This window comes from Phacochoerus africanus, chromosome 2 (assembly GCF_016906955.1).
Source record: "Phacochoerus africanus isolate WHEZ1 chromosome 2, ROS_Pafr_v1, whole genome shotgun sequence".
In the NCBI taxonomy this organism is placed as follows: domain Eukaryota; kingdom Metazoa; phylum Chordata; class Mammalia; order Artiodactyla; family Suidae; genus Phacochoerus; species Phacochoerus africanus.
This window is the reverse complement of record NC_062545.1, coordinates 191,020,902-191,042,717: the sequence shown is the minus strand read 5'-3', so window position 1 is coordinate 191,042,717 and position 21,816 is coordinate 191,020,902. Positions and strand designations below refer to the sequence as shown.

Here is a 21,816-nt window from a genome sequence, read left to right as displayed (position 1 = left end):
TCAAAAGAAAGGTTTTGAGGGTATCTCCATATCAGCCAAACTAGACTTTAAGTCAGGGAGTATTACTAATGATAAATGTGGAACATTTCATAGTGATAAAAGGATTGATTTCACTGTAAGACGTGAGAATCTTAAATCTATAAGTGCCCAATAACAAGCTTCAAAGTATAAAAAGTGAAAATTGACAAAATTGAAGGGAAAATAGACAAACTTCAAGTTAGAAGTTGTGATGTATTTCTTTTAATATCTGACAGAAACACAAAAAATTATTAAGGAGCTAGATTATTTGAATAATACTGTTAACTAGAAGAGATGCTGCTTTCACAGTCAGAGCCATTGCTGTGGTCTGGAACTGCAGACACCCTCCGCCTGGCTGCCCTGCCCAGCCTGTAGCACCATGCCACCAGAAAAACCTTCAAACAACGTCCAGCCTTTGAACAAAGAGTAGAAGATGTCCTCCTTATCCAAGAGCAGCATCCTACCAAAATCCTAGTAATAGTAGAACTATACAAAGGTGAGAAGCTGCTTCCAGTCCTGGATTAAAACAGAGTTACTGGTGCCTGATCATGTCAACATGAGTGAGATCATCAGGATAATTAGAAGGCCTTATAGCTCAACACTAATCAGCTAATCAAGCCTTCTTCCCTTTAGTGAATGGACATAGCATGGTGAGTGTGTCCACACTGATTTGTGAAGTGTATGACAGTGAAAAGGCTGAAGATGGATTGCTATATGTGGTGTATGCCTCTCAGGAGACTTTCAGAATGAAATTGTCTGTGTAAGACTAGAAAAATGCATCTGTTCTAGAATTTTAAACCCTTACCAAGGATGTTACCAACTGAAATTGATTAGTTCATCTAATCACAGATCATCAGAAGAGTAATGTTCCTGCCTAGGAGTTTTAGAAAGTTGTTTTTGTACTTCACGCAGAAAAACTGAGCTCCAAAGGAGCCCATTCAGCTTTAGAAAACTTTAATATTTAACCTAGCCTGTCTTGTTTTCAAATTTAGAAGTTTAAAAATAAATACTTTGCATTCTAAGCTGCCAATGAAATAGACCCTAAAGGTATTTTAATGTCCTCTCCCCAAAAGGAACTTGCAATTTGAGCATTCAAAAAGACATTTAAGTCTTCTCTTGCGGTTCATAAATCCTGCCAACTTTTTAGGAAAGATTTCTACTCAACCAGAAAGCTCTCCTTAAGAGGATCTAAAAGCTTAAGTTGTTAGGCCTAACCAACGCCCCCCCACACACACACATTTGCCATAATAATTAGCAAAGAGTGGGGTGAATGGGGGTATAGAGGAAATACAAAAACTGAGCAGCTGTCCAGGGCTCTTGATTGTTAATAAGTGTATTTCACATCAACCTTCTCATTATGAAGTTCTCATTTGGTCTGTTCTCTGAACAGTTAGTTACATAGAAAAACACCAGTGCTCAACAGGAACTTTGGATAATTTATAATTTTGGTGAAGTTTCTCAAAGACCCAGAGAAAGAGAATGACATTTCTTCTATTTTGGATATTCTCTTAAGAGTTCAATATAGTGTCTGATTTAGTAAGTAGCAAGCGGTTACATCAGTTTCATTCTTTAGCACAAAGGTAGAAAACCACAGAATACTGAAACTAAAAGCAATAAAAGATGCACTTCTTCTGCCTTTTGGCTTAAAACTGTAGATGATCTATGTTTTATGTTAAGTATGTGACTAAAATATGTTATCAAAAAGTATTTTAGAGTATTTAGTTATCACTGTTAGTTCAAGAAACCGTCTGAATTTCCCCACTCTAATGTGCATGTCAGCTTGAAACAGCAAAAGGAAATATATGTGCTTCACAGATATTTATGTCAAAGTTAAACATTTTCAATAAATAACCAGTACTTCCTACTACCTGCATGGGGTTCACTATTTACTATTTTTGTGGGAGCTGTCTCAGAAAGGTCACAGACCTACTCTAGACTACAGAGTAGCAGATCACCTTGTGTATTTAGATGTGTGTGGAATACCTGTTCCTGTAGTGGTAGTTATTTACTATAATGGAGGAAGGAAAAGCAGTATTACTGCATATGGGCCCTCAACCCCAATCAACTACTCTTCCCACTGCATGCATCTGTCTCCATGACTAATTTTTAATGATATATATCTATTTAAAATAGTAATATTTTTACATTTACATTTAAAGTATTAAATATTAAAAATAGATACATAATATAAATTCTTAATCAACCTGCCATGTTTAGACTGTACATATAATTATATCTGACATTCTTATAGAAAATATTGTTAATTAATATGACCTAATTGACATTATAAAACACTTCCCCTTAAAACTTCAGAATATACTTTCAAGTCCACTAGACATATATATCAAAATACATCATATTCTAGGCCCTCAAGCAATTCTCAACAAATTTTAATGGATTAAAGTTATACAGAATTTGTTATCTGACTACAGAATAATTAATCTGAAAATAAACAATAAGGATAGTTAGAACAGTCCTCAAAATCTTACAGTGTTATATAATCAGTGGTCCAAAGAAAAAACTCAGAATGCCTATTGGAAAATAATTTTGAACAATAGCACTGACATAATGAATCAAAACCTGTAGGATGCAGTTACAGTGTTTAGAGGGCTTTTTATACTTTGAAATATCGGAAAAGAAGAGACAGTGAAAATATATAAGCTTCCATTTTAGGGAGCTAATAAAAGAATAGCAATTGAAAGTAAAAGAGGAAAATAAGAATAAAAATAATAGAATAAAATAGAGAGCAGATATACAAAAGAGAAAAAACAACAAATAAAATTTTATTCTTTAGAACCAATTAATTATATGATAAACCTCCAACAAAATGATTAAGAAAGGAGATAAAGCAAAAAAAATATCATAAATAAGAAAAGAAACATGTACATGGCTGAATTCTTGCAAACATTCTAAAAAGAATATCATCTTACATAATCTTCTTTGGAAAATATTGGAGGGATTAATGCTTTTCAACTCATTTTGTGTGACCAATATAACCTTGATGCAACAACTTAAGCAAGATATTACAAGACAAGAAAGAGGACAGTATATCCTCATGAATACAGATACAAAATCTTTATTTAAAACATTAACAAATTGAATCCAAATTGAACAGCAGTGTATAAAAAGGATGTCACATCAGGGCCATATGAAGTTTATCCTAGGAATGAAAGTTTGATTTAACATTCAAAATGCAATCCATGTAATTTATATATTAATAAAACTGAGAAAACCCATGTGATCATCTCACTAGCTTCAATAAAAGCATTTGATAGAATTCAATATCTGTTCATGACAAAATCTTAGAAAAATGGTGACAGAAGGAACTTGTCTTATTCTGATAAAGAATAGCTAAAAAATTCACAGCCTGTATTATACTTAATGGCAAAATTTTGAGCACACTTTCCCCCCTTAATTTAAGAATAAGACAAAGGATAGTCCCTGTTATCACTTCTATTCAACATCATACTAGAAATCCTAGCCAATGCAGTAAGTCAAGGTAAAGAAATGAAAGTATAGATTGGAAGGGAAGCAATAAAACCATTTTTATTCAAGAGAAGATATGCATATATACAATTTAAAAGAATATACACACAATTAAAATCAGTAAGTAAATTTAGCAAAGTCACTATTATAAAAATTTATTTATCTGGTATAGCTTTTTCCATTTCTACTTAGAACTTTTCTGTCAGTATGTTTTAGGATTTTCTTTTGTAAATATCCTCTGGCTAAGATCTTTTTCATCCAGTCTAAGAATTTTCATCTTTTTAGTTGGCACTATTTAGATATATTTAGAAGTATTTTTAATACTTTGTGCTTTTTATTAGTTACTTTCTTTGCTTATCATTTTCCCTTTTTCTGACTAATGTGATTGTATTAATTACCTCGTTTATACATGTTATTCATTTAGAAGTTATATGTTCTGGTTATTTTCTTTTAGTGGTGACCCTTAAATGTTTAACACATAAATTCGACTTTTTCATAGTCCAAATATCTCTATCTTCCTCCTGAACAATAATAGGATCTTAGAGTGCTTTTACTCTTATCACTCCCTAATACCTGTGTTCTATTTGTTAACGTTTGTTTCACCTTTCTTTTTATAACCCTCCCCCAAATTAGTCATCATTGATGTTTATGCTCAGCACTCTTTCATGCATTTCACTTCTTCCTTTTAACTGATTTTAGGTTCAGTTTTCTTCTTTCTGGAGTTCTATCTTTGGTAGATTTTTCTGCAGAGTCTGCCACTAGTAAATTCTCTTACTTCTTATGTATTTGAATATGCCTATATTAGTCTTCTTGTGTACAGAATTCTAGACAACACTTATTCTTACTCACTACTTTGAGGACATTATTTCATTGTCTTCTGGCTTCTGTTAATGAAAAGATTGCTGTTGGTCTAACAATTTCTCTGTGGTAATCTGTCTTTTTTTATACCTGATTTTAAGATTTCACTTTATTTTTGGTGCCTTGCAGTTTCGCTGTGATATGGGTCAGCGTATTGATTTCTTTCTTGTCTTGCTCAGGGCTAGAATTTGTCTTTTATCAATTCTGGAAATTCTCAGCCAAATATGGATGAATTATTCAACTTCTCATGTTACTCTTCTTAAAACCCTGCAGTGTCCCCCTCATTTATTGATAGTATTACTATCACAGTCTGGCCTCTGCACATTTCTGTAATTAATTTTCCACATCTGTCTGCCAAGAAAGCCCTTCACTCAAACTGACGATCCTATTTCTTATTCATAACTCAGCTTAATTACACCTATTCACAAGCCTTTCCTGAAACCTCTGCCCCTAAACATCCTCTGTTTTGTGTATCCACTCTTTCCTACTCATATAATTTGCTGATTGCATTTACCCATTTATGTGTAAATCTTCCCCCAGTAGACTCATATTTTCAGTGGGCACTTCCCTTTGCATTTATAGCCAGATGCTTCATATGGACTCTATAAACATTTGTGGATTGATTCAAGAAGATGAAGGTAAACACTATCTACCTCATAGGGATCTTGTAACAATGAAACAAATATCACATGAAAAGGCACCTGGCAAGTAACAAGTGCTAATCTTTTGTTTGTATTGAAGATAATTTGTGCATTGTTTTGGTACAGTAGGTCATGTACCAAACTGCTTGTTCCTTTAAATTCCTTATTCCATATGGCATAAAGCAGAGTTCTTAGTGTTCTTTGATCATAATAAAGTACTTTTTTTGGAGGGGGGCTTCTGTGACTTTCTTCCAATTGCTATACTTACCAGAACATTAAAAACAAACAAACAAACAAAGGAGTTCCGTGAGAGTGTTTGATGTAGTTTACCAGCTGTTATTTCTGTCCTGAAAACTCAGTGTATCTGTAAGTGCTCTTCTTCCATACATCTTAGTGGTTTTCTCCTCTCTTCCATTGGGTGTCTGCTCTAATTTTATCTTAGGCCTTCACTGACTCTCCTTATAAAACAGCAAATATCCACCCACCCCCTTCTCTATCCCCTTTTACCTGCTTTATTTTCCCCATTACACTTTTCCACAAGTGAAATATATATATATGTGTATATATATATATATATATATATATATATATATATATGTGTGTATATATATATATATATATATATATATGTGTGTGTGTGTCTTTTATTATTATTTGCCCCTCATACACTCTTCTTAAAGATAGGAACTTTGCTTTATGCTTAGAGCAGTGTCTAGAATACAGTGGATGCTTAGTAAGTATATATTAATAAATGTAGGTGCCACCGAGTCCATCAGTAAAAGTACGGATGCTATAGTAGACAAAACACAATACAGCCACTCTGGACATGGTAGCCTTTAACATTCATCTTCATCTAGGATGAGATTATAAAATTTGACTATTTTACTTCTCCTTAGGAGAAACTAATGCACAGTTTCATCCTGAAAGCTAAAGAAATCGCTTCCTCTCCTGGCAGCACCTAAACCACCTTCTGAGCTTGCTGCATACAAAGCCTCTCTGTTCTCTCCTGGTTTAAAGACAGTAGAGGTTCCTGCCCAATTTTAGCAAGCTTTATTTTGCTTTCTGTTTTCTTTCATTGCTTAAGGACAATTTACATATCTTTTCTACCCATTTTATCATTTTGATCTTGCCAAGAGCTTTCAATTAGTACTTTGTGGAAACTTGTGCAAGAAAGCACACCTGCCTACTATGGGAAATAAATTCTTACTATTTCATAGATATAGACATCTAAGCCTATAACTCATTTATATTATATGAGAGAGAGGTCCAGGGATGATAAATGATTGCTGAAAGCCATATCACTAAAGTTTGTAACACAGGTAGGCCTAATACCCACATCCGCAGCCAAGTTCCTCATACTCTTCTGCCTGATTGATTTTCCTTTATTATGGTTTTAATGCATTTCTCTTACCTCCTGTGCATTAGTTTAAAGCCCCCCCCCCCAATTCTTATTTCAATAGTGTGTGTCTCTGTCTGTGGCATCAAACATTTCATCTCTTCAATCTTCAACTATCAAACTGCTATATTTCTGGGGGGTGCCATCAAGCTTCTCTCTCCAGATTTAGCATGACTGAAGAGAAGGTGGTCTTTCAGCTAAAATGACACTCCAAGGTCAACTGTGTGGCCAATGAAAACTTGTGTCAAGAATTCTGATACAGCTACCCTCCACCTGAGAGAGAGCTTGCTTCTGCCTCCTCTTCCTTGCTAGGGATGTACTGCTCCCAGCTTGCTGCTCAGGACTTACTATCACACACTGGCTCTAGCAACATGACACTAAATACTCACCACTCAAGATACCTGGGGCACCTTCTGTACTGAAGCTGATGTCTGGGGCTATCATTGGATGGGCAGTGCCTCCTAGTGGCCAAGGCTCAAAAGGTTTCCTGAAAAGTGGCCAGAACAGCAACAGCCTACCTGGCAGCTCTTTCTCCATTCTTCTGAGTCTTGTCCCCACCAATTTGCAGCTTGTTCAACCCCACATTATGCAGTGAGAATTTGTAATCAAGTGCCAGTCTTTTCAGTATTTTGCTGACTGAATTCTCAACATAACCATGATGATGAAAAAAAATTGGGAGGTGGGGATGGGTAGGGAATATAAATATAACAAAGTCACTATCACCTTTAGAGCAGGTCAGTTTGAAAAGTGCTTTGTAATGATGTGGTCACTGTTTTTCTTTCCCATCAGCCCCAATAGGAGCTCTGACAATCTCATTCCTATAGACTTCAGATGCCTAGAAGTGCCAAATCATCTTCCTGAAATCATTTATTAAGCTTTCTTAATTTCACATGTGTTACAAAGATATATAGAAAGGCTTAGCCGGTTTCTCTGGAAGCTTGTATTCTTAAAAAAAAAAAAAATGCATGCTCCTAATGACCTTATTTTAAAGTATATATGCTTCATAAAATGAAAGATAAGTCATGTCTGCAAGTATAACCTTGATATTGCTGTCCTTAGGCCCTTGCTGGCACAGGATGTACGAATGTAGATTTGAGTCTGGAAAGGAACACCTCTGGGAACTGCTGAGGAATTGTGAAGGCTCCATTGCTCCATGAGGGAGAGAGAAATTGTGTAATGAATAAGGCCCTGCTACAACAAATGAGGTGGGGACTCTTTCTGCTATATGCCCTTGTGGCTCCCAAGGCATCTTTTGTCCTCATGCTGTGTCTTGTCTCTTCAGGGGTCCCCTTCACCAGGACTTTCCCAAGACAGTGCCCAACTTCCAGTCCTTCTCTGTCCTCTTCCTACTTTTTCCACATCAAAACACACCACCTATCCCCTGTCCATCTTCTCAACACCTTGGAATATAATCCGATAAAATATTTCATGCTAAGAGTTGAAGAGTAGGTCACTGTGACCCATTGTTCTCATTTCCCACTGACATTTGCATTTAACTGAGGACCACTGAAACCCTTGACCCACTGGGCTTGGAAACCAACTTTATCTCCCCAATTATACACACCACCCACATCCATCATCCCTCAACACTCAATCCCAAATACGATGTTGCTGAGGAAAAATGCCCTTTACTTCTCTGAATTCTCTGTGGATGTCCCCACAACTGACTGCTCTTGGAGTATCACTGCAGTGACCAATAACTCCGTGTACCAGAGTCCAAGGGCTTTGATCTGGAACCTAAAGGCACCACATTCTGATATTATTTATTCACCCCACAGACAAAGTTGGAGAAGGTGGACAACAGGAGAAAGACACAAGGCTAGGGCTTCTTTGTGGTGATTGGGGCGTGCCAACAAAAGTTTTGGATAGCCATGGACTGTTGCAAAAGAGGAGAGAGAATCTCACAGTTGTTTGGAAGATGGTAGGCAATTAAAATGAAGTGTGGCCGGAACATAAAGAAATGTTGGAGTGAGTGAGCGAAGCGGACAGCTAGGGGACATGATACTAAAAGCCTGAGATTTATACTGCCATCAACTATGTCTTATACAACAAGTTTATTGGGTTTCTAAGACATTTCTAGAAAATGCACCATGCCATTCAGGAAGTCCCAGAAACAGCCTGTTGTACTCTCGTTGCTACCCTTGGCCCTTTCTCCTCTCTTCTCCCAAACCTCCCGGCGCCTGGCGGCTTTGCGCCTTCCCAGTGAGAACCGGCGTAACCGTCTCCAGAGCAGCACCCCCAGGGCGGTGAGCCAACCTCTCCGGTCCGGCGGATCCCGCATCCCCTTGCGCGCTGGCAGCCAGGGCAGCCGGGGTTGCGCCGTGCTGATTCGCTGCCGCGGAGACTGCGGCGGCCGTGACGCGCCGCCCCTCGCCGCGCGCGCCGGCTGGTGCAGCCTCAGTCAGTCTGCAGCCGCGGCCACCGCGAGCACCGCTGCAGCCAGGGCACCGCTGCCTGAGTGCCCGCTCAGCGCCCCCGAGGACAGCTACGGCGAGCCCCCGAAGCCCGCACGATGCAGGCCACTGCCGATTCCACCAAGATGGACTGTGTGTGGAGCAACTGGAAAAGTCAGGGTATTCTCTTTATTTCAGTTGTGCATGCCTGCGGCACACGGGAACCCGGGACCCGGACTCGGCCATTGTGCATCATTTCACCTGTGGGACCTATGCATGCTTTTATACCCAAGAGCTTTCTTTTGGGGGGAGTAAACTTGTTATGTCAAAAATCAAAGTGGATGGTGTTTGATTTTTTTTTTCTTTTCCTATCTTTTTTTTTAAACCCCCACCCCATCCCTACCCCTTTGTTTTCTTGTTGTCATGCTAATATTTTAAATAATGCATCTTTTGCCTCCTCCTGGAGCTCTTTTGGGATCTGCTAACCATTCAGTACTTGTTTAATTTCTTCTCATTCCCAGAGGTAAAATGCTTTCTTATTGTTCCAAGCATCCCAGTGCATTTAATTCCTGCCAAAAGGTTAAAATCTCCTAATAGAACCATTAACCATTAACCGTGAAGGCAGAAGTGCATCCTTTTAAGAGGGACACACCCATTTCAGGGTTGTTATTTGTGGTCACACAAAGGAAACTGGAAATGGAGAGTAGCTCTTGAAATCCCGAAAATATGATGGCGTAGACACATATTAGGATGATTCACTTGAAATATTTCGGGGTTTTTTGTCTGTCATTTGGGGTAACCTGTAGCTACTGTTTAGTGATAATGGGTGTATGTGGAACAAATGGAGGGAAATGGAAAAAAAACAAACAAACAATGCCAGTTGCCCTCTGGTATAACAGATTTATTTTGAAACAGTCCATATTAGCACTGGGTGTGGCCACCCTCCAGCCTCGCTTGGATTGCTTTTCAGCCATTTTTATTCAGCCTCATACTTCACACATCTCCATCTCTCCTTTGTTACATTAAGATTCTCTTTTTCACCTCACTCAGTATGAGATTACTAGGAGAAAGAGAGACTTTGCAAGAATGAACTCTGTGTTGTAACCTTGGGTATTTGTAATATGAAGTGTCTTTTAATATTTAACAAATACGGTTCTGAAGAAGACGCGTTTGACTTAACCTGCAGGGTTGCAGCATCCCTCAGGGGACCAAGAATACTCTGGAGCAGAAGATGATTAAAAAAGAAAAATCTGGCATCTTCCCCTGTATTGTTGCATCACAGAAAGAATAGGATGCCTTTTCATCTTTAATGCCCCATGGAGTTTTTCTTTGGTAAATTTTTTAAGCAAAGAAAAAGTAAATATGAACCTCAGAATTTGCCCTGCCTCTTATTTGTTGGTTGGGTGGCAATGACATAAAATACAATAGTCTAGTTCAAATTATGTGGGTCTATTGGAAATACAACTGTCAAAAGTAAATTAATGGATCTAATAAATTTAAAAGCCAGGTAGTTAGAAATGTGTGGCAATTTAGGGGCATAGTTTTAGAGAATGCTGACAACTACGTGGACTAGTATATGTTTTGTACAGGAAACAGCTGTGAAAATCCTTGGTAACATTTCATTCTTATTCTGTAGATTCATCCAGTTTATTCTCTATAACACACTCAACAAACATCCATGTCTTGATAGAATACCAAGTTTAGCTGGACATAACAGAGTTGGTATTTAGACTATGCTTATGGATTTCCTCTATTCTTACCACGAGTAGGTACCAAAAATGGCAGATTTTCTTTCTTATTTGTGTAGGATTTAAGAAATGATTTCATCACAATCCTATCTGTTTTGCCTGAGTTGACATTCTTACAAGGTTTTTTTTTTTAACATATGGACATTTATAATCAGAAAATAATACAACATACCATAATTTGTCCATTGAAGATAATCATTTACACGTCCACTATACAGCTGCTTATGAAGATTAATGCAGGATCATTGAGGGTCTTTTACACTCTATGACCTTTGGTAGTCTTCAGTACCATTGATTTTCTTTTGCCAGCTAGAACAAAGCCATTATCCTAAAAATTGACTAAAAACTGGGGGTGGGGGGAGGGTTTACAGGCATAAAAGAAAAATAATAATAAATGATTCCTTTTTCTTCCTAGGAGAACTTTCATCTAAACTAAAACCTACAATAAGATTCTTGTTTAACATTTTCAGCTTGTCTTCTTCACTTGTTCCCTCATTATCAAAAACTGTTGTTTTTAACACTGGCTACATATTAGTTTCACCTGGGAAGCTTTAAAAAAACAAAGATTCCTGGGCCCCACCTCTGGAGGTTCTGATCCAGTTGAGCTAAGCATGAATATTTTTCAAAAGCTTCTCAAGTGAGTTTAATACTTAATCATGGTTGAAACCACTTCTGTGTAATAATTCATGTATTATGTCATGATAGCCCAATCCATGACCAGCGGAGCAAGGTCTGATGTACAAATCATGAAGTGGGTATCATCAAGGAGTAGCTGTGCATGTAGTTAAAAAAAGTCAGGGTAACACTGTTGATAATGCCCTCCATAAGTGTTAAGAAATGAAAATTTTGCTTGGAAAAGAGAATGAAGAAAGTGAGCTTCAGATTTCACCCATATTATTAAACATTCCATGGAGAAATTGCAGCCTACTGAATATATCATGAACACTCTACTGTACCTGATACAATGTGTCCTAAAAAACTGTAGCACACATACAAAGGGAACCTTATATTTATTTTGCTAATACATATGATTTTAGCTATAGACAAGAATGCGTAGAGAGAAAATAAAGTCCACCTTATACTAATTACACAGATTCTGTTCCCATTTTTTTAAAAAATGATACTTATACCCACTTGATTAATAGACCATAGCCTAGTCTACTCAGTAAGGATGAAATGATAATAAGACAATAACCCAATAAAACATGGCAATATACATGGCAATCTTCACATTAATAATGGTTATTAAATTCTATTATTTATTGGGCACTTTTATGGATTGTTTTACTAGCATCTTTGTATTTAATATTCACTAATCCTAAAATGTAAATTTTATTATTATCCCATTTTATAGGTGATAAACTGAGGCTTCTGCCAAGGCACACAGCAAGTGATGCCAAAGGCTGGATTCAAGCCTAGGCTCTCTGACCCCAGAGCCCCTTGATTCTTGTTGCTCTATCATCTTCCTCCTCAGTAGATGGTTTCTGCCTCAATGGTTTTTCTAAAAATGCACATTATCTTGGTAATGGGGGTGGGGAATTAATAACCCCTCACACTTACATAGTTTTCATTTTGTCAGACATCTTCTCATTTGAACTTTCCATTTCCTCATGAACAACATGAGGCTCAAAGAAAAGTGACTTGCCCAGAGTTTTTTGATAAATGACAAATTGAGTAGTGGAAAGTGACTCTGGCCTCAAATCCAGAACCCTTCCCACCTCAGTGCTCACTGCCTCTTTCACTAATGCCAAGTTACAGAAAATGAACTTTCCTCTACTTCTTCAAAGGTATTTTCACACGGGTCATCTCTTTAAAGACAAAGCAAAACTGAGCAGTTGAGACAGTGATCTTGACCCATTTCTGCCTTGTCATCATCATCTCCATCACTGTCAATTCATTAAAACTTCTCCATCATATTATCCATGTGTTGGTCATTGTCCTAAACTTTTGTTATTTGCCTTAATCTCATGTCTTCCTGAGATTGTGGAAACACTCTCGAGGGTAGTCTGTTCTGAAAGATGCTAGTTCAAAATGGCCAAGCTTCCCCCAAATACAGAGAAGGAATGTCTGCTTTAGCCACAGGAATTGAAAGAAATGCTTGTGTTTTGAAAATGGCATGTAGTGAAGACAATTTTATACACAGGCATAAGGACAGACCAATCCCTCCTTTTACCAAAAACAGCTTTTTATTTGGTTCAGTATTATTAGAAGACTTGTGCAAACATTACAGCATAAATAATTTCATTTACAAACTCCCTCTCTGCAGATTCTAATGAGATCTATTGGGAAAACAGGCTTACTCTAAGGATCTGGGGATTTTTTTCTTAATGAAAGAAAACTCTCATTATACAGATAATATATCAAATGTGGGTAATTATTACTCAATTGAAAAATAAAATCAGCTTTTTCACAGTGTATTATCACTTTCAAGAGAATCTTTACAAGAGAATATTTTAAAATTTGGGGAAATAATAATGGCTTTATTATTTTTCTGAAGATAATACATGCACTTGTGAAACTTCCATTTCTGCAAAAAGAGGTTCAAGTGAATGAAAGCCACAAATCACCCGAAGTCCTACCACCTAGAATTAATTAATGTTAATATTTGCTGAAATTCTTACAGTATCTGTATACCATATAAAATGCATCTAGATGGCTAGGTAGGGAATCTACATGGCTAGGTAGCTTTTATAAAACAAGATTGAACATATATCAAAAAGTATTTAAAATAATTTAATAGAAACTGACATGAAAGAGTTGCTGAACTTCAAATACTTATTTCTTTACATTATGAGCTATTCCTTACTAAAATTAAGAAAAAGACTATGACGCACATCAGTAGGCTAGAATTATCTTTTAATTATATGTTTTTGTTTTAGATGATACAGATGGGCTCTCTGCAGAGTGTTTTTTTTAAAGGAAGATTCACCATGGGTGAGACAGACTGACAAAAAATGCCAATCTATAAATCAACTATAATAAAAAAATTTATAATTCTAAAAATGTCAGTCTAAATCCCCATCTTCAGGCCTATGATTTTTCTCACATTTCCATGAATTAACATTTCTTTCCTCAAAAAAACAAGACTATTCCTGATACTCCATCACTAAAGCATTATGATTTACTATATAGCAATAGAGATTGTGGATGAAATTTTCTGTCATAATCAGCAGTCCATTCCTTCTTTATAATTTTTAAAAGGTTTCTCTCTCCTTGCCTCCCTCTCACTTTATATTTATATTATTTGAAGCAATATTCTTTACCCAGTTCTTTTTCATGTGGACTAGTAAATACATTCAGGAACAGAATCTGTGAAGTAATTGATCTATTTTAAATTCACTTAAAGTAGAATTAAATTCTAAAAATCCACTGAATCCAGCAAACAAAAGCTAACATGGGTAGATAGCTTTCAGAGTATCACCTTTCTTTTTGGAAATAATTACATTTACCATCGCCACCAAATTTCCCATCCTTTTCAACCTCATATAGTTTTGTGCCTGTTTGACCATGTACTATTTACATACTGTCACCTTTCCAGCTCTTATGAAGGTACACACACACAGCCTTTAAAATAAACATGACTGCCTTATAATTAATCTCACAATTTGAAAGCTAAGAATTTTGACATTAATAATTCCTTAAAAAACCATCTTCTGCCTACATGACAGATAATAATAATAGCTACATTAAAACGTTGATAATTATATTCTAAATTTATAGCATATATCTCAAATAAGAAATAAAATTGTTAAGAGTTTTAGAACTTAGAAGTGTAGAGTTCTATTTCCCCCAAAAATGTTTGAGCTACAAAGTTAAACTGGGACAATTATATTATTGTTTCAAAAGATTAACATCTTTAAATTCTTCCTTATTTCCTGTATTGCCAAAAGGCGGGGGGTGGGGGGAATAATTCAAGCATTACTTACAAGTTCTTTGCCCAAACTGGTGTTAATTTTGAACAAATGAAAAGTAGCAATGTAATAGGTTTTAATGTTTAGAATTTATTGTAGTTCTACCCATTTCACAATGGGCATGCTTCAAATGTGGTCATATTTTATCTCCTGCCTTCAGAAACATTTCACCAAACCACAGATCAAATCTAGCGGTAATAGGGGTCAGGAAGGACATAATATTTTATCACACAGAGCAAAGGTACAGTGAGAGAGCATTCTTTTTCTGTGTCCTGTGTCTTAGTTCAAGAAATATTTTAGCCATTTTGGTCTCTGTCAAAATCTTAAAATAAATTCTTAAAAAAAAAAAAAAAAGACCCAACGACAGTCTACCTCCAAGGTTCTCCTCTATTCAAATACATTGATGGATTCTAGAAAGGAATGGTCCAGACTTAAGATTTTCTGGCTAATTATGACTGACAAACCAACCAGGGAACAGCTGTCTATTTTGATCCAGTCAGAAAACTTATTAAAGAAAGAAAAACTACACAAAGACATTAGTCAATACCTTGAAAATCTTTCTGTGTGCCTCCTGCAACTACCATGTGCCCCAAAGCCTGTCTTTCTCTCCATGTGGCCATCTCTTCCTTTAATACCAAATGAGCTCATTTGCTGGAGGTTTAGCAGGTGCAGCTGATGCACTGTCTTAAATACTGGGCCTTGCTGGTTCATTTCCTGGTCAGGCCCACTCTACCAAGGTGCAAAGGCCCAAGCATCATTGAATTTACTTCCACAGCATGGAACGTAGTCCCAGTAGCTAGAACTAGCAAACAGGAATCACAATTAGCTGTTAAACCCAGGCCAGTGTAAACCCTTCATGAGCGTAAAAGTAGTTTATGCCATCAGTCTAAGCTGAAGAGTAGTCATTAGAAGAACATGTTTGCTTTTGTCTCCCATGGAAGAAAAGTCCCAAAGATTGCTGCTGGCTGTAGTTTTGGCAATAAAATCTGTCATTTCCCATTGTTCTGCCAAAGCTCATTTAGTGTAGATCATCTCTGTGGGGCAAATGCTGTGGTCGTTTACTGTCTACATGGAACACCAGGCTTAACAGTCATGGAATTCTTTAAACAGCTAGAAACAGTGTTGGCATTTTTCTCTTAACAGTCCTATTGGCTACATTTAAGAGATGCAAAGGAAGGACCTGGAAAATGGAATCATTGTCATGTCTGTATTCGTAACGTGGCAAATGAAACTCATGAATTAGACCAGAAGATGTTATCTTTGAAGGTCTCTGAGTATGCTTAAAGTGTTCTATCACGTCTATTTCCATTATGTTTCTCTGATTTGATGGAAAAATGAGGAAATAAAGTAGAAAAAGTTACTGCTGTTTCTTAACTTTTTGTGGTGATAATTTTGGTTGCCTCACAAAAAATGGGCTTTTCTATCACTGCCCTAGACAAGTAAAGAACTGAAGTCTTTCTAGCTTTCTAATCCTTTTCACAAGGTAGGCAATTGTAGTCAATTATTAGAACCTTGCTAAAAAATAAAGTCAATGCGTATCATTTTTCAACAGTTCTTTTGTTGAAATGCTGATATAATTTGTGAACAGGAATTTCACATATTTTCTACCTGGCCTTTTAAAAAAGAGCATTAACTTGTCACATAACAAGTGGTGCAATGCTTTTTGAAATATTTTCTGGACCAAGATGAAATATAAATAAATACATTTAAGAATATGGTGCAATAATGTAGATAATTGTGCACAATTTATTGCCATTTTCTATTATCCCTTTTTTGCCTTATAAATAAAATATGAATAGCTACAACACTGTCTTTTCAGTTCATACATTTTTAATAAACTTTGTAAATACTAGAGTCACTATTGGATCATTTAACTCAATACATTTAAAATAACATCCCATCCAAAAAACTGCAGATAAGGCTTCTTTGTAGAAATTTGATATAGAATTTTATTTCCATATAGCTATTAATTCAAACCTTAGATCACTTCTCCTATTTTATTGTTCTGTTCTTGGTTGGATTATAGAAATGAGAGTAGCACTGATTTCAGCATTTAGGATAGGATTCTTCAAATCTGCTCTGCCAGTTCACCCTTGGCTAAATCAATTCTAGGTTAGCCCTAGGCAGGCTGCAGCATGTGCTTCCACCTGTGGTTTGGGGACTAAGATGAGCTCACCAAGCCCATTCTGTTTATTAGATTAATAGAATTTACTAATCTCTCATTTCATTGCATTGCTCCTTGGTTTTTAGCAAAGTAATTTAATTTTTATAATTGGCAAAGCAGTACACTGATTTACCTGTCCTAGTGAATATGCTTAGTGAATGAGTACTCAAATGTTTAAATTCTCACCTGGCCTTCCTGCAGCGGGAGGATATGGAAATAAAGAGACAAGCTATTGATATTTTGCTGTATCTAGAGGCTATGTGTGATAATTTGTTGCAGTTATAGAGATTTTTTTTTTCTTACTTGGAGTTTATTCAAATACTCATTTTTTTAAATGGATAAGGTACTATAAAGCTTCCTACACAAGTTTACATCACTTTAAGCAAAATTAAAATGTGAAAAAATAGGCATTTGCACAGCAGCTTGGCAACACAGAAATTCTCTTCTGTGATCACACTTCATCACTTCCTCCCCTTCCTATCGTCAGAGCTTCAGGCTGTTCACTGGCACTCTGGGCACACACAGCCATTGCTGTTCTCCCAGCCCAGCAGTTCCCAAGGGTCTTAACTGCCTTTCATTCCCATCCTGAGCCCAAGACTGTTCATTTCAGTTCTGTCCTCTCGAATTGTTGACTCCTCTACCCATGCTCCTTGTGTCAGTTCACAAATCTGAGTCAGCCCTGCCATCCACAGATCAGAACACCCAACCTCTCTAACCCTGTTGATTGCATCCATAGAGATCCTCGACATTAACCAAACCCTCTTTACTTTCATTGATTTTTTTTTCGAGTCCTTACTGTATTTTTCTAGATCAGTGCTGTGCAGTAGAAATATAATACAAGCCACATATGTAATTAAATTTTTTCTATTAGCCACATTAGAAAGTAAAAAGAAACAGGTAAAATTAATGTCGCTAATATATTGTATTTAATCCAGCATATCTAGAATATTAGCCTTTCAACTACAACAACAAAATCAATATAAAAAGCATTGAGATACTTTTTACATCATTTTTTGTACTAAGTTTTAAATCTGACATGTAGTATATATTTGCAGTATACTTTAATTGAGACTAACCATGTTTCAAGTGCTTATCAGCCATTGTGGAATGCAGGTCTGGATCTCTCCTAACTTCTTCAATCCCTACTCCCATCCTCCTCAGTTTCAGGAGGAACTCATGACTCTCTTTCCAGGGAAGACTTGAGTACATCTACCTCAAGCCACTACATGTTGTTCCCTTCCCACCTTAGCACGTATTTCTAGCCATGCTGATACTTTGACAAATGTTCCTCCATCTTTACCCAGCCTTTCATTCTTCTTCCCTCTTTGAAAAGAAAGAGCTGAGACTAATCCCATTCTTTCACCGCCTTCTCTGAGACTTTGCTCAAATATCTCCTCTTTCCAGGATCTTCACTCCTCACTAATATTCCCAGGTTTGCTCAACTTAGGTTTTTCTTGTCGCTACTCCCCCAACTACCATTCTTTTTAACATCTTCTTTATTACTTTGAACTTGCCACCACCACCCCAACCCTTTACAATATGTCTTTCATCCCCACTAACACTTCATACCTCTCTCTGCCCACTTAGGAGTGACTTCTCAGTCTTCAAAACCAGTGGTCCTTTCTCATTTCACACTGTAGCCTACCCCTTCTGAAAGTTTCTTTCTTCTTGACTGCCTACCCCTTCCTTCTGGAAGTTTCCTTCTTCTTGACTGCCATAACCAACACTGTTTGGGGACCCTTTCTAATACCCAGACAGGGCTCCTTTTAGAGCTTCACTCAATCCTTTGAATCCTAAACTATGGTTCATCCTCTCTTGCAACCCTTAGTCACTCCTCTCTTGGAGGTTCCCTTTACTTTCATGTCTTCAATCATTATTTCCACTCAGAATGCACACAAATAGAAATAGTCAGTTCTCTTAACCAAATGTCAGTTCTGCATTTCCAGTTGCATACTATATATATCCATCTGAATATCATTGGGTACATGATAATAAAGTCCACTTTAGCTCAAGGCTACTATGACAGAGCCTATAAAAAGAAACCATTTTATTCCCAGGCCTCTAAAAAATTAGTTAGTATTGTGGGTAATTATTAGTCTTATCTCATTTGTGATCCCTATCCCCTCTCTGCCCCAGCTGTGTCAAAATGCTCTGCTTTAATGTCATCTCAGCAGAACCTAGAGGTATGAAAACCAGCGTCAGTTTTTTCCTAAAACAGTGCTCCCTCAGATTTCCTATTTTTGTCAGTGATACTAATCACTCTGTCACGTCACCCAGCTTTGAAATGTTGTTTTCACCCTTAATTAGTTCTTCCTCCTTTCTCCCACAGCTAATTATTCACCATTCTTGTCAATTAATCCTTCATAATATTTCCTTTTATCCGCCCATCTCCTTAACAAATTGTTCACCACATTCACAAACCATCCCACATCCTTTTTTTTTTTTTTTATCAATTCCAGTACTGTCCCTTCCTTGAACTCAACTTTTACCATCTCTGATAATACAAGATATATTGGCATTGACGCAGTATTTCTAAAAATGATTATTCAATCTTCCCAGCTAAATCTTAAGTCCCTTAAAAACAGGAACAAAATTTTATGTTCTCTCCATTCCTATTCTTACTAAATAAACAGATAACCAATAACTGTTTACTGTGATTTCCCTGAAAGAAAAAAATTATTTTCACTATAAATATCTAGCTCAAAAAGCAGATTTAAATATAATCGAGCTGCCAAAAATTAATTTGGCATACTTTGGGGGACATCTAACATCCAACCACATGATGTGAAAGACACAACTGTTTTGTTTTGGAAAAGAGCATCCACCTTAGGGTTTGACCTTGCTTCTCCTATACTAGTCTCAGTATACTAGTCTCTTCTGGCTTCCTCACCTGTTACATACCTGTCTATTGGAGTTTATTGTGAGGTTTAAATGAAGTAGTATCTGAAAACGCTTTGAGCATTTCGGAATCTGTGTAGAGACAGTCATGCCACAAAGCACCCAGAATCAACACACCACTGACAGTTTAAGACAAAACTTTTGGAGTTCCCGTAGTGGCTCAGTGGTTAACGAACCTGACTAATATCCATGAAGATGCAGGTTCGATTCCTACCCTTGCTCAGTGGGTTAAGGATCCAGCGTTGCCGTGACCTGTGGTCACAGACATAGCTCATATCCCACATTGCTGTCCCTGTGGCTTAGGCTGGCAGCTGTAGCTCCAATTTGACCCCCTAACACCTGGGAACCTTCATATGTTGTGGGTGCAGCCCTGAAAAAAAAAAAATTTTGTTAACCTCCTAATTAGAAACCTCCAGCGATTTTAGCAAGTTGATTGAAAGATCGATTGTGCATTATATCATACTAATGTTACTTAGTTAACAGTTAATGTTCTCTGCCCACAGCTTCTTCAAGAAAAGCCCCTACCTGGTGCCTGCCATTCTCAGGCTGTTTGAACAGAGCTCTAGAGATGCAGAAGGCTTTTCTAGAGGTCACACTATTTTTAACAGGTGTTATGCAATTTTTTAAGTGGGGGTTCACTTGAAAATAGCAAATTCTGTCTCTTCTTTGTCTGAAAACTGCTTTCAGGGTCTCCTGTGCCCTTACATCATCTCAGGGGTGGGTGAGCCTACTGTCCCTAGCACAGATCATGCTGTCTTATAATGTGTTTGTTCTAAATGTGTCTTTCATATGAATCTTGGGGCATCATAAAACAGAAGATTACAATTTATTTATTTACATGTACTTTTTTTTAAAATATATTTATTTTGACATCCCTGGCATGTAGCACAAAGCATGACACTTAGTATTCGCTCAATAAATACTGAATAAATGAACAAATGTGAAAGAGCTAAACACTGCAGATAATAGTGATATTTTAGTCTCCTTTTTATTCTCCTTCCCCCATCCATTATGCTTAACAGAATAAATCCTAGGAAACTCCTCGGCCCCGGGGGCCTTTAGCCCTGCTGATCTAGACTTAGGCCTAGGCTTACCCCTATTTGTTGTCTCCAGATCCACTTAAACCTAAGGGAAACTAGACTTCCTTCAGGTGCACAGGGATTTCTTGTGTCATGTCTTCCAAAAGATCCCTCTTCTCTGCCTGAAAAAGATTATTACTTTGATGCTCTATTCTCAATAGACTGTTCTAAGATGAAAATCATTTAGTGAAGTCATTCAAAAATTGTGTTAATTGACAATCCAGTCTTTAATGTTTTATCCCCTTCTGGGTCTTTGCATTAAAAAGAGATGAACAAGGAGTTCCCATCGTGGCGCAGTGGTTAACGAATCCAAGTAGGAACCACGAGGTTGCGGGTTCAATCCCTGGCCTAGCTCAGTGGGTTAAGGATCCAGCGTTGCCATGAGCTGTGGTGTAGGTCTCAGATTCGGCTCGGATCCCACATTGTTGTGGCTGTGGCGTAGGCTGGCGGCTACAGCTCCGATTAGACCCCTAGCCTGGGAACCTCCGTATGCTGCAGGAAGCGGCCCTAGAAAAGGCAAAAAGACAAAAAAAATTAAAAATTTAAAAATAAATAAATAAATAAATAAATAAATATGACCAAGGAAAGAAAAAGACAACCAATACTTTGAAGATTAATCCAACAAATGAATTTCTAATAGTGGAATATCAGTGTGACTGGTGATTGGGCCTGGGAAAAGAGAGAGACTTTAGAGCAGCAGTGCTTTTCTTTTGGTCCTAGAAACCAACCTGCAAACTGGCACTACTCAAAAGAAAAAAAAAGAAAAACTTTGTTTCACCTCTTCGCTCCTTCCTACATTGTGGAAGTATCATAGGAGAAAGTGAACAAATTTTTCCCCAACAAAATTGCTGAGTACTATAATCTTAGTGAGTTAATATCATTGGTGTATTAGGTAGTGGTGAGTAGGGAGTAGGTAGGAGTGAATGAGAGATCAGTTCAAAAGTGAATTCTCTCTCCAGCTTCAGATTGCTGGGGTATCCTCAGCATGTTATAAAAGATCTCCCCTCCCTCATGAAGGCCCCAATTTACTCTCCAGCCAGCCTGAGGTAAGTCTGCTGCCAAGGGTTAATACTTTGCAACATTCCTTGTATCCCCTCGATAGTGTTGGGATTGTCACTAGGCTGTGTGTCCTTTTCAGTTCTGTTCTCTCATCTAGTCATGAACCTGAGTATGATGAGAGCAATTCCCTGCTTTCTTCAAAGCAGTCATCTCCGTTTCCTTTGA

The 21,816-nt window shown here is 37.2% G+C and overlaps 1 protein-coding gene across 2 annotated transcripts in view; it reads left to right on the top strand.

Annotated features, from left to right (window-relative positions):
* RTN1 (reticulon 1) overlaps positions 1–21,816 on the top strand; it is a 225,811-nt gene that overhangs the window by 191,627 nt on the left and 12,368 nt on the right. The window contains exon 1 of one of the 2 annotated variants that reach the window (XM_047767461.1): positions 8,557–8,972. The exons of the other annotated variant lie outside the window; for it this stretch is intronic. Coding sequence (XP_047623417.1) covers positions 8,912–8,972 — 61 coding nt within the window. The 5' untranslated portion in view covers positions 8,557–8,911. Of the gene's footprint in view, positions 1–8,556; positions 8,973–21,816 lie in introns of those variants that run through there. 2 annotated transcript variants of the gene reach the window in all.